This window comes from Equus asinus, chromosome 28, assembly GCF_041296235.1.
Source record: "Equus asinus isolate D_3611 breed Donkey chromosome 28, EquAss-T2T_v2, whole genome shotgun sequence".
NCBI classification, from domain to species: Eukaryota; Metazoa; Chordata; class Mammalia; order Perissodactyla; family Equidae; genus Equus; species Equus asinus.
In genome coordinates, this window is record NC_091817.1 from 16,440,948 (window position 1) to 16,454,877 (window position 13,930).

At 42.9% G+C, this 13,930-nt stretch overlaps 1 protein-coding gene across 1 annotated transcript in view; it reads left to right on the top strand.

The window, feature by feature from the left end:
• The window catches only part of LONP2 (lon peptidase 2, peroxisomal), a 105,967-nt gene extending 93,105 nt beyond the window's left edge, over window positions 1–12,862 (top strand). The window contains exons 13-15 of the mRNA XM_014857523.3: window positions 6,976–7,183; window positions 7,606–7,796; window positions 10,747–12,862. Of these exons, the coding sequence (XP_014713009.3) occupies window positions 6,976–7,183; window positions 7,606–7,796; window positions 10,747–10,968 (621 nt within the window). The 3' untranslated portion in view covers window positions 10,969–12,862. The remainder of the gene's footprint in view (window positions 1–6,975; window positions 7,184–7,605; window positions 7,797–10,746) is intronic.
• The last annotated feature ends 1,068 nt before the right edge of the window (window positions 12,863–13,930 follow it).

The window sequence follows — 13,930 nt, forward strand, 5'->3', positions numbered from 1 at the left end:
TAACAGAAGATGAAACAGGCTTAGAGTGTTTCAGTAACTTGCGAGAAAATGCACTATGCCAGAATTGAGATTTGGTCCCAGGCCTGATGGGCTCCAGGGCTTGTGCTATTTATTACATTAGAGAAATGGAGCATAGGCACACCTGAGCAGCTCCTCTGTTCTCTGCCAAGAGTCACAGTGGCCAGGCTTGTCTCTCTTCTTTGTACTCTCCCAGGTAAAGAATCTAGAGGGAGAGATGATACTAGGAATATTGAAATAGATGTTGACGTGATCCCAAGACGTTGTAAGGTACCTTTTTGACTTAAACGCCTGTATTCTCCATGAAGGTAAAAGTGTAAGGTCTGTCATTTCTTCTAGAAAGAGTTTCCTAGTATGTGCTGCTGGTAATACAATAGTAAACCAGAAAGGTGTGATCTTTGCCTTTATGGAGCTTACTTTAGTAAAGGAAGTAAACAAGTTAAGAAATAATTATAAATTGAGAGTGATGCTGTAAAGAAGACAAACAGACTGGTATGAGCTAGGGAGGAACTGCTCCCGCTATCCCTGAGATATATTCTAGAGGCAGACCTGCTAGCCTTGCTGGTGGGCCACACACGGCGACAAAGGAGACAGTAATCCAAGGGATTTCCAGGCTCTGGCCAGAGCAACAGGGTATCTGTGTGGCCATTTACTGAGAAGGGCAAGACTCGGGGTGGGGGAGTAGTGCAAAGAAAAGGGAAAGCTCTGATTTGAACTGTCTGTGAGGCATCAGAGTGGAGACACTTGGGCACGCAGATCCATTGCTCAGAGGAGAGATCCAAAATGGAGATATAAGTTGCAGAGTTGTCAGAAAAGAGAGAATATTTAAAGTCCCAGAAATGTTGAGATTACCAAAGGAAAAAGTATATGCAGAAAAGAGCAGGTGGCTTAGGAGCAGGCCCTGAAGAATGCAACAGTTAGGGTCATGGACAGGAGGAAGAGCCCTCAAAGAGACTGAGAAGGAACAAGCAGTCAAGTAAGAGGAAACAAGGATAATATGCTGCCATGAAAACGGGAGGAAACTTTCTCGAAGGACGGAACATCCAGATGTGTTTGCTATTTGTCCATTCGATTTGACACTGTGGAGGTTGTCGGGGACCTTGAAAGAGTGGGTTCGCAAGGAGTGGTGTGGATGGTAGATTTGGGAGTGTGCTGAGGATAGAATGGGAGGGGAGGAAACAGAGTTTGTGTGTAGGCAACTCTTCTCAGAAGTTTGGCTGTGAATGAATGATTGCAGAGATTTAAATGAGGTGGCTAGAAGGGAGTATGGATGTCAGAGAGACAGTGTTTTCAAATAGAATCATGTTTGCTGATCTGAAGAATCCAGTGGAAAGAGTGGGACTAATGTTGCTGGAGGAGGTGGGACAACAGCAACAAAGTCTGGGGAAGTGAGATGGGCTGGGATCCATAGTGTGAGTAGAGGAAATGTAATGAGGATACCCCTTTGCAAGGTATAATGAAGAACGGGGAAGAATATTGACTTATTTACGAGGAAAAGATTATAATGATGGAACAAAGATATGTTAGTTGCACAAAGAGAGAAGTGAAGCTAGGACAGAGCTGGTATGTAATGTTCAGGTGGTAGAGTTAATGGTCTTGAGTACAAGTGAGGATAAGAAGGTGATGGTCAGGGAGGGAGATGTTTAAAATTCAGATTTCAGAGGATATCTGCTTCCTCTTTGATGTGATGAGGACCTGTCAGTGAGTGAGTGAGTTAAGGTGAGGAAGCTGTTCTTGGAGTTAAGGAGGTGTTTAGAGAACAGAGGAGTCGGGTTGCAGATGAGCACCCGGTGTTTGCTGGACACCCAGCAGGATAGCAGGGCTCAGGTGGTCAGGAAGGAAAAGGGTGTTCTGAATGTAGAAGATAGTGAGGAGAGAATGAAGATGGGAAAAGCGGCTGCCACAAGCAGGGGCTTAGTAGAAGAGAGGAGGAGTAAGGTGTGAAAGCAGCAAGGAGGCCTCTTACTCTCTAAGTGATAAACCTTAGTGATAAGCCTGCTTGAGTGTGATGTCTTCATCTGACATATAGGGGCAATTATATGTATGTTTTTAGACAGCATTTAGAATTTGGTGAGTTAATTTCTATAAAGCACCCACCATAGTGCCTGGTACATGCTAAAAAAATGAACAAATGCAAGTTCCTGCACCATACTCCTTTAAAAACAAACAGACCTATCCCCAGTCACCCAAAAAAATCCCTGTTGTGTTTATAATCCTAATTTTATACTTCATTTAATAATCCTTTACTACCTCTTACTGTTCTTTACTTTCATTGAAGATGAGTCTGCAAAAAAATATTAGTACCAAAAATGTTACTGACGTAGCAAACTAGCAGTGAGGAAGAAAGGTGAGAAGACACACTTTAATAAGTTATCCCTTTAGAATTCTCTAAACAGGTTAAAAAGTGAGTTCTAGGAACTTAGTCTAGATTTCAAATTTAGGAATAATATCATAAGTCACCTTTTCAAATAGAATAAAGTTTCCTAAAGAAACACGATCACTTAAACCCACTTTTAAAAAACAAATCTCTTCCTTCACTGCAAGAGGAAGAGCGGCAAAGACGGGAGGAGGCGCAAGTGTTGAGCACAGAGACTTCATCCCACGGCGCATGCGGGCACAGCACAGCTCACTCAGAACACCTTCCGGGGCCAGATCAGACCTGGAGGAACTGAGAAGGGTGCAGGATTCCAGTCCCAGCTCTCCGATCTGATCGTTTATGACACTGCCGTTAACAGTGGTAAACTCAGTTGCAGTTAACTTTCATTGATTACATGAACATCTTTGGGAGGGGAAATGAGAATCTTACAATTTTCACTTTCAGCCTAGTGAAGCCAGGAGAAACCTCCACATTGTTAGATGCATATCCTATCTGGCAAAAAAAAAAGCCAACAGAAAAGAGTTCCTGTTTATTTCTGGGGGTAACAGTCTTAGACTCATGATTGTAAATTTAGTGACACAGTCAGAACAAGTGAGCTCTGTTCTTTCCAGGATAGCTTTCATCCTCAGCCTCAGAAAACCAGTCATCCAAGCCACAAATATTTCTGTGTAGCCAGTAAATCCCAAGAGTGCGCATCTGCACATTCCTGCCTCCATTCGCATCTTGCATTAAAGCCTCAGTGCTGGCTTCTGACAGCAGTGTATGAAAAGTCCTTTTCCAAAGGCCACTGCCCTTAAAAACATAAAAAGCGAAGAAGAGGAAAAACATGGCAGAATTTAAGAAGTGTCCTGAATAGAACCATCCAAAGGTGAATCCCGGAGATTCTGTCAGTACGCTTGTCCTTCACACAGACAGAATCAGGTGCCAGAAATGGGCAGGGTGTAGACACTGACACAGTGCCCAAGAGAATTGTGGCAGTAAACTACCTCTCCATTCCACGCCATTTAAACATGCTGTGCCACACGCCGCTGTGTAAGACAGCACCAGTGCTGCACACTCAGTCTGGCCCAGTGGCCCCCCATGAGTTCCTTGTGCCAGGAAAAGTCCCCGGCAGAAGGCTCTGAAAGCAGCTGGCTCTCAACAGTGGAGGGTCAGCCAGCCTGGGGCTGGCTAGCACCGCTGTGAGAGATGGCTCCGGGAGACCCCGGCGCCTCTCCAAGGGAAGGGCAATCTGACCTTCCCTTTTCTGAACGCTACTGAAATAAATTTACAGCTAGAACAATCAAATATTCATGAATTCAGGCTTGGGATCTTAGTACAAAGACTGTAAAGAAGTTGACAGATGGATAGCTGCTGTGGTGACAACCCTGGCGGGAGCATAAAAAGTCCTAGATGAGCTATAAAAGAAACCAATTGTGGTGTAAACATCACTGCAGAAGGAACCTGCACCCATCCCACAGCCATCTGACAGCTCAGGTTGCATTTGGCAGGGAACCGTGCTTGTCTCTGGAAAGAAAGTAGCCACAATATAATTCGTATCTCCAGGCCTTGGCATTGGCTGGCCTCTCTGTTATGATGGTTTCCTGGCCTTTCTCTGCCCCACACACTCCTACCCACATTTTAAGACTACTTGGCGTGTCTGACACCTGTCCCAGCTCCTCAGACAGGGGCCTGGCCTCTTTAGGGCTCTGTGTAGATGGAAGCGCTCGGTAGACACTGGTTGCGCTCCCTGTGCTGGAGTATAACGGCCCCTTTGTCTGATGTCCTTAAGTACTCCGTCAGTTCTCAGAGGCGTTCGCTTGTAGACCCCTCTGATCTGTAATGGAGCCTGGCTCAGGATGCTTGGTAAAGCGCTGTGAATAACTGTAAAACTCCTGACTCTGACGGCGCTGCAGGAGGAAATACAAGTGGAAGTGTTGCCCTGGGCCTAGAAGGATCACAGAGTTGTACATATTTACTGTTTCAATCAAATAGCACTATTTGTAGTTAATCAAGAGGGAAGAACAGTGTGAAATTGGCAGTGATTACTTAAATGCTGCTTAAATACTGCTATCATTGAAGTATTAACAATGCAGCCATACTTTATAAGACATATTCTATTATTAATTAGGTTTTTCATTAAATTTTTAAATACTTCCTCAGTTTGCATATTTACATGATTGATGGAATTACTACAGAAGAAACTGACCATTTCTTTGAACAAGATTGAGTTAACAGATGAGGAAGCTGAAGTGCAAGGATGTACCAGTGGGAAAGTGAACAACAAAAATGAACTTGAGGTACTCATGTTCCACTGTGACATCTAGTGGGAAAAACATTCTAAGCCCTGTCTTGGCTGATGTAACTGATGATTCCACAAACCAGTAAAGAATTACAAACTGATAGGCAAGTACTGCTAGATAAATATAGTTTTAAAATTCTTGTGTTGAATCACTTACAAGGAATGCTAGAAGATACAGACTGTTTTGTATAAAGGGGTTAAGATGGAAAACTGCATTCAAGAGCAAGAAAGGAGCACGTATGTTACCCTTTAAACTCACGTGTACGTGCACTCTCCTCATTTCTGAGGGAAAAATACACAGAAGCTGGGCGCTTGAGTGTTACAATTTCAGAACACATGTCCTCGAAGCCTCTGACTTCAGGTCTGAGGATTAAAGATTCTTTACTTCTTAGATGACTGCTGTGAGCCTCGGGCACAGGGACTCTAGGTGCGATGGGGACTCACGCCCTTAAGGCCCCCCACCTATGTGTGTTGCTGTTGCGTTACACAGATTTGTCCTTAGCCCCATCTTCTGGTTGATGTTAGAATTCTTAAACTGTCAGGTTAGAATAAAGTGGGTGTGAGCCTGGATGTTTTGGGTTTGGCTGTGCATCTGCCGCCCTCTCCGTTCATTGAACAGTGTTACTTCTACCCAGTGTACCAGGACTCTCCAGCATATGGAGAGTGTTGGAAGACTGGTTTGGTTTCTTGAAGCAACATGGTAATCAACAAGAATCTTACTCCTGATCCTTTGGGGACATTTTTGGTATTATTCTGACATGAGTTTTGAGGATTTAGCTGTAACAAAGGAATTGTTTTTGTTATAGTAAACAAAATTGTGCCAAATGGCTTTTTCTATTAAATTAACACATGATTCATTATATTGAGGATAATTATTTAGGATGAGTTCACTCAGCCCTAGGAAAGAGCCATGTAGTAAAACAGGAACCCTTGGCAAATTTCTAGCCAAAGTAGGTGTTCATTACGGTGTAGAGAATTGGGTTTATATTAGAAAAAACAAGTGTTGTGAACACTTTTATAAATAATTGTTTCTGTTTTTTCCATAAATAGTAGTGATCTTTTGCCTGTTGATCTTTTGTGTCTTTCTCCTCAAGTAAATGTAGATCAGGGCACATACAAAAGCCAGGGGAAGTGAACTCCGCTGCCCGGCATCAGTCAGCTTACGCTGCAGCGTGGCCTTCAAGTCTCACTTATCGTATGAAGTTCATTAGAAGTAAATTTTTTAATTATAAAACCAACTTTAAAAATAGGCTTTTATTTTACTGCTAAAAATAAATGTCCAATAGCTTCAGTGAATGTCACACATGATTGTGGAGTAAGTTTTAAAATCAGGATTGTCACCATCTAAGCCTCTTGAGAAAGGAATCAGCGTCAGCGACCCAGCCCTGCAACCAGAGACTCAGAAACCCGCTGTTCCTCAAGGAGAAGTCCCTCTCGGGGGAGAGAGCTTGCATTTGGTTTAGTGCTGGCTTGACATACTGTGCTCAGTTCCTCTGACACACACAAATTCTATAGGATAAGAAATTTGGAAGCTCAAAGGGTGCAATAAAAGTTACCAGGACTGTTTTTCAACTGTTACTTTTTATGTGTTTCCGTAACGTGGACGTGATGTGTTAACCTCTTTGGCGCATCACCTCGGCTCGTAATGTCAGGTGACTGATGCGTTCAGTTCAAAATGGCAGCGAGGCAGCATGCTGGGCCTCTGAGCACACGGGACAGGATCTCGGCCGTCACGAAGCAACATTGTATGTCTATGCAGCAGTAACGGAGAAAGTAAGAAGTGGCAGAGAAGTAAAAGCAAAAGGTTTGAATCTACACTTTCACACGTGGCCTCTGCAGCTAACACATCTTAAATGTGTGTTAGAAAGAGGGTCTTTACTCTAAAACAAATTCATGGTTACTTAAAATGAAGTCAGGTTTTGGAGTGTGTATAAATGTGCAGCCTAATAAAAATATTTAAGTAGATAAAACAATTGGGTTTGTTCCTTGAAAATTAGGGCATGTGTAACCTGATATGGCTCTTAAGAATCAAAGTTATTCACACGTATTTTAAGGTAAAATTGCTTCTGATAGATGCCACAGAGGAAGTTCAGCTTTCCTTCTGGCAGAAAGCCGCATAGTATAGTAAGTGGTGGGTGTGACTCCAAATCATGTGGGTAAGAAGTCCTGTGACGTGTGGCTAGCACCGAGGCCCTCCGTGGAAGGAGCAGCCTCCTGCAGCGCATGGTGATTAGGTTAGCCAGCCTGAAAATACTTTGGCTCTTGCTGACGTAACCGATCATTCCTTCTTTCTCTCAAGGTGTCTGAGCGTCTGAGTCAGCCAGGAGTGGCAATAGGTTTGGCTTGGACTCCCTTAGGTGGGGAAATCATGTTCGTGGAGGCAAGTCGAATGGATGGTGAAGGTCAGTTAACCCTGACTGGCCAGCTTGGGGACGTCATGAAGGAGTCTGCCCATCTCGCCATCAGCTGGCTCCGCAGCAACGCCAAGAAGTACCATCTAACTAATGGTGAGTGACCTAGCCATGGCTGGGATGCAGCTGTGAGCAAAGACGCGCCTTTGGATCACGATCCAGGAGGCATCTCACAGTCCTGTGACAAAGATTAAGAGGAGCTTTAAATTATTAGTTATACCTTCAGTAAAGTACAAACTTCTGATTTGGAACCCCTGTGAAAATTCTAGTTCCCATTTTTGGACTGTCTGGCTAATGCCTTAACAAGAAACTAATTCCGAGAGTCTGTCTTGTTTTTAATCATACTTGGAATAGACTGAAACTGTGCTTTCAGACCCTCACTCTAATTGTAGCACCCATTAACATTTTGAAGGATTCATTTACCCAAAACATTGATTTTTTATCCCTTTGATTTTCTTTTTTAGGAGAAAAAGCAGGCTTATTTTTTCTACATTAAAATCACTTTTTCCTTTTTAAAGCTTCTGGAAGTTTTGATCTTCTTGACAACACAGACATCCATCTGCACTTTCCAGCTGGAGCTGTCACAAAAGATGGACCATCTGCTGGAGTTACCATAGTAACCTGTCTCGCCTCCCTTTTCAGTGGGCGGCTGGTCCGTTCAGATGTAGCCATGACTGGAGAAATTACACTGAGAGGTCTTGTTCTTCCAGTAAGTGTGACGAAACCTATTTATATGATTTTTAAATTTTAATTAATATTTTTAATTTAAATTAATAGTGCTTTGCCTTCTTCCTATGAATACCTTATTTTAAACACATATAAATTATTATTTTGTGTGGGTGAGGAAGACTGGCTCTGAGCTAACATCCATTGTCACTCTTCCTTTTTTTGCTGGAGGAAGATTGTCACTGAGCTAACATCTGTGCCAGTCTTCCTCTGTTTTGTATGTGGGATGCTGCCACAGCATGGCTTCATAAGCAGTGCGTAGGTCCACGTCCAGGATCCAGACCCTCAAATCCCAGGCTGCTGAAGCAGAGCTTAACCACTACATCCCCGGGCCAGCCCTCCATATTAAATTTTTATACCTGTAACTAATTCATATTTTTAAATTGTGATAAAAGAAAAACTGACGATTTTTCCCATGTTTTCCTTTCTACTTAGGAAGACATGCTGGGGGAAAAAAATCAGTCTGATCATGAGAAATATCAGCTGTTCAGGTGAAGATTTGAGGCTTTGTTGTAGTTAGCAAACTGTGTTAGTAGCTGTTTTTAAACTTTAAGCCCAATTCTTACCTTTTTAAGTTCCTGTGGGACCTTGTATCCTCCTATCAGATAGATTTATGGACAAATAAGTAGTGTCAAATGGAAACTGTAACAAAGACTAACCACATCTAATTGCTAAATTTTGAAAAAGTCTGTCCATATGGGGCTTTGGGGCTCCAGTCCATATCCTAAACTACTGATAAAACACTGAGAAAATGTATGGAACTTGAGGGATCATTTAGGGCTTTAAGTGGTTAGTTACCAGTGCCAGTCCATGACAAAATTTTGGCAGGTTCATAACAAAATGAGGGGGAAAAAAGGAATGTTCTTTATTCTGAGAAGGCCTTTGTTTTATGAGGTAATGGTGAAAGTAGATTGTAGAAGCACCGAGATCACTGAAAATGCTCTCAGTTCCCCAGTTTTTTTAATTTAATTAAACCAGAAAGTCATATTCCAAACCCTATTTATTATATTTGTAGATCTCTACTTAAAAGGAATGGCTGATCTCTTTTCTTCCCCTTACACGGAGGCACTGCATTTCAAGTGGCAGTAGCGATTAACACAAGGTGCTGCTGAAGGGAAACGAGCAAGGGCTTTACTGACCATAAACTCTTCAGTCTCCTGGTTAAAGATAGGAGACTAAGCAAGGAATAATGAGAACACATTCTAACGCTCAAAAATGAGTTGGGAGTCATCGGCTGATAGGTCAGCCAACTTCTGGAAGATGGAAGTGTCCTGCTGATCACAGAGTTAGAGGTACAGAGAGCCTTCCCAGCGTGAGTCTGGGAAAAGCACCGGCTCCGAGCCAGAAGGCAGAGACCAGGAGAGCAGGAAGGAGATGGATGGGAACCAAAAGCTAGAGGGGATTCATTGAATCTCCACAGAACACATGGCTCCTCCACTTTCGGTGCCTGCTCTCAGGGCAGATGAGCACCCACGGAAAGGCTGCCCACCCCCGGGGAAGCCACGGCAGCTCTGAGGAAGCCTTCAGTTTGAAACGCTTCCACGAGACGTGAAGAAAAGCGGCGGCATTTAAGAGAAAGGCTAAGGCTAGAGAAAACGTAATTCAACAACAGAGGATAAGACAGAGCTCTTGGATTTAGAACTGAGAAAACAGAGTAGAACAAATTGTCAAAGAAATAATGGAATATTTCCTAGAATTTAAGGTTATCTTCAGAATGAAAAGAAGATTTCATCCTCTTAACTTTTCAGATCACCAAGGAAAAAATCTTTCTCATCAGTGACACCAAATGTGCAGTACCTTCAAAAGTCTAAGGGAAAAATGATTTTATATCTAGTCTTATAACAGCCTTACTATCAAGTGTGAAAGCAAAGTAAACAGATTCCTTGAATGTATGAAAATGCCTGTCTTACACCTTCTGAAGAAGGTACTTTGAAAGTGCACTTGAGCAGCATCAAGAACCCTTGAATGGACGGCAGTGGGGCAGGATGTAGCCGTGCAGGAGGGCCTCGCCAGCTGCCAGTCTGACGCAGCACATGGTCAGAGGGCTGTCTCCAAGCCTTGCAGGTTCTAGATGGCATGATTGAGAACTGTATTTATTGCTGCATAACTCACCCCCAAAACAATATTGATTCTTATAGTTTCTGTGGGTCAGGAATTCAGGAGGCTTAGCTGGGCTCTTCTGGCTCAGGGTCTCTTGTCGCCCAGCCAGGACACGGGCCAGGTCAGTCATCGCCCGGTTACCTGGGCCTGGGGGATCCTCTTCCCACGTGGCTGGCAGATTGCTTCTGGTCGGCAGGAGGCCCCATTCCTCACCTGAGCACTTCTCCTTAGGCTGCTTGGGTCACCCAAGCATGGCGGCTGGCTACCTCCAGGGCAAGAGATCCAAGAAAGACAGATCCAGGCACAAGCTCTCCTTTTTTTATGACTTAATCTCGGAAGTCATATAACATCACTTCCACCACATGTTCTTATGAGTCACTAAGCCCAGCCCCGTTCAAGGGGAAGGGAATTAGACTCTGCCTTTTGAAGGGAGACCATTGCAGGCGTATTTTAAAACCACCACGAGAGCGTAGATTATTTGTCAAAATAACGTAATGCTTTATCAGAATCAAACTATACATAAGAGGGTTGTGATTACAGAGTGGATAAAAGTGTTAACCTTGACAGTGTAAAAAGGAATGAATCATGGACAGAAGTGCTCACACCCATCAAAAATTGAGTTTTCCCCCATTAAAAGGATTTAATGTAACATTAATTGAAATGTAAAGAATTTACTATTTATTAACCTTTTTAGTGGCTTTCCTAGCTCATGCTATAACAAAATGGAAGATGATTTGAATGTTTTAAAATAGCAGTGAAAGAAAGGTGGTCAGGGTTTCTTTCAGAGCCTGAGGAGGATCATCACCCTTAGTGACTTTCCTCTCTCCTGACAGGTGGGTGGAATCAAAGACAAAGTGCTGGCAGCGCACAGAGCAGGACTGAAGCGGATCATCATTCCTCAGAGGAACGAAAAAGACCTGGAAGAAATCCCAGGCAACGTGCGACAGGATTTAAGTTTTGTCACACCAAGCTGCCTGGATGAAGTTCTTAATGCAGCTTTTGATGGTGGCTTTACTGTCAAGGCCAGACCTGGTCTCTTAAATAGCAAACTGTAGGTCCAAATCTCAACTTTGCTGAATTTTAAATTAGGAAGTGCCAAAAGGTACTGACAGGGTTGATTTTATTCATACTGGGAAGGGTAAGCAAATTGTCCCTAATTTGGGAATATAATCACAACAGTAACAAACCTGAGTCATTACAGAAATGTTAATTCAATAAACTGATAGAAATTGAGTTCTTGTCTAAGTGGGATCATCACTGTCCCTGGAAAGGTATATAGCAGTGGCTCTCATTGTGGTCCCCAGAAGCAGCTGTGTTACCTGAGAACTTGCTAGAAACATAAATCCTCAAGACCCGTCAGCAGACCTTCTGAATCAAACTTTGGGGATGGGGCCCAGAAATCTGCTTTAATAAGCCCTTCAGGTGATTCTGATGCGTAGTCAAGGTCAAGAACCATTGGTATAGACCTTATCTTAGCAGCTGCACCTGCAGACTTTACTGGATCCTGAAAACAATCATTAGACGGGGAACTGGGCAAAGATGAAATAGTTAACGATTAGTCTTTGTGGAAAATAAAGTATTCGAGTGAACTCGATGATGAGGTCTCCACATCCCAATACTTATGCTGAGGGAAGGGAGCACTCAGAACAGCGTTTATATTGGGCAGAATGGCATGTGTTAGCACACATCACAGAAACACACTGGTTGTGAATGCCTGTCATCTTAGAAAAAAAGTCCAGCCCCCAGAGGGAGGCAGCCATCCATCCTGGGATGATCCCACACTTGATATACTGACTGCTGCCACCTCCCCTTCTATTCTTCGTTGCCTGTGCCAGTTCCCAGATCTGGTAAACTTTTCCGTGCCTGTCTTCTCCTGTGACTCAATCCACGGTCTGGATAACTAGGATGTAAGGCTTTTCTTTCCTTACCTGTAAAATGCAAATAACAGTACCTAAGTCAGTGTTACTGTGAAGAAGAAGTTAGACTACAGTGTAAAATAACATTGAGCAATTTCTAATTATCATTCCAGCCAGTAATGGACTTAGAATCTTCTATTACAAAATCTAAGAACAAATATATAAAAATACTTTGGAAATTCTTGGATGAGAATTGGGTCTGTGAGTTAGCCACATACTGTGCTCAGACCTGCTAGTAAAATCTGAAAGTGTTTGGGAAGACAAGTCCAGATCCGGGGCTTATGGCTGGTGGGAGCGTGCACACATCAGGAATTACGAGAACATTTCACTGACCATCTTACCACTATTGTAATTTTGTCATTTTTGTTCAGTCATCTTACATGGAAGGAAAAGAAAGAAACTATGATGTTATTTCGTTTAAAGCAACCAGAGGGAGCTAATCCACATCCAAACTGCTCTGCCTTGTGCCATCTAGCAGTGGCAACAGGCATGCTTTAAAAAGTGGGAAGTTATCGGGGCTGGCCCCGTGGCCGAGTGGTTAAGTTCGCGCGCTCCGCTGCAGGCGGCCCAGTGTTTCGTCGGTTCGAATCCTGGGCGTGGACATGGCACTGCTCATCAGACCACGCTGAGGCAGCGTCCCACATGCCACAACTGGAAGAACCCACAACGAAGAAGAATACACAACTATGTACCGGGGGGCTTTGGGGAGAAAAAGGAAAAAATAAAATCTTTAAAAAAAATAAAAAAAAAAAAAACAAACAAACAAAAAAAAAAAGTGGGAAGTTATCTGTATTCTTCAGGAGTCCTGAACATGCACTTTGTACTTGTCTGGCAACAGCAGCAGGGCATCTTCTGTGCCCTCTGGCTTTATTAAGCATGCCTTTCCTTTCCAGAGGAGCTGAGAAAACCCTGATGTGTATGACATTTAACAGTATGACCTTTCTCTAGCATGGTTTTTGGTTTTTTAATTCTAAGTTTTTATTCACTTGTTTGTTACTGTGGCATGGCAAAATAAATTTTATCATTAATTACATGCACAGTGTTGTGCAACCGTCACCACCATCTATATCCAAAACTTCCTCATCTTAAACAAACTCTGTGTCCATTCAACTGTAAGTCCCCGTTCCTCTATTCCCCCACACCCCGGTAACCACTATTTTGTTTCTATGAATTTGCTTATTCTAAGTACCTTGTGTAAGTAGACTCATGTAATATTTGTCCTTTTGTGTCTGGCCTATTTCACTTAGCACGTTGTCAGGGTTCATCCATGTTGTAGCATGTGTCAGTTTCATTTCTTTCTAATATTCCACTGTGTGCACAGGTCACGTTATCCGTTCCTCTGCTGATGGACATTTGGGTTGTTCCCACCTCTTGGCTCTTGTGAATCGTCCTGCCATGAACATGGCTGTACGGCTCTCTCTGCAAGTCCCAAGCTCTAGTTCTTCTGGGTGTAGACCCAGAGTGGAACTGCCAGATCACATCCATGATTCTATGCTTAACTTTTTGAGGAAGCACCAAACTCTTTTCCACCGTGGCTGCACCATTAGACATTCCCAGCAATATACAAAGGTTTCAATTTCTCCACATCCTTGCCAGCACTTTTCCTTTTTTCATAGCCATCCTAATGGGTGCGAAGTAGCACCTCCTGGTTTTGATTTACATTTCCCTACTAGTGATGTGGACTTTTTCTAGCACTGTTTTTAGTGTTAGCCAGAGATCCCTTCTGTCACAGTCAGCTGGGTTTTTTAATTGAAAATGCTGATGAACTCAGAAATTCCAATTCGGTACACCTACAAGTCAGTCTTCGGATCTGAGTATTTAACCAGTACTCCACGTGCTTTTTATGTGCAGGCTTTTTAACGCTCTTTCAGTATTAAAACTAAAAACTTTCAGTGCCTTGGTAATCAAGAAATCTATACTGTCTGCTGGAGGCACACATTTGCCACGTGTCCCTTCTGTTTGAACCTTACTGCAAACCATGAAAGAGGCAGAGTTCTTTAGTGTTTTTGACTACCTATTTGCAAATAGAGTGAAAAACACCATGTAAGTGGTTGATCCTAAAATATTTAACATCAGTCTATAAATTTATGACCATAGTTAA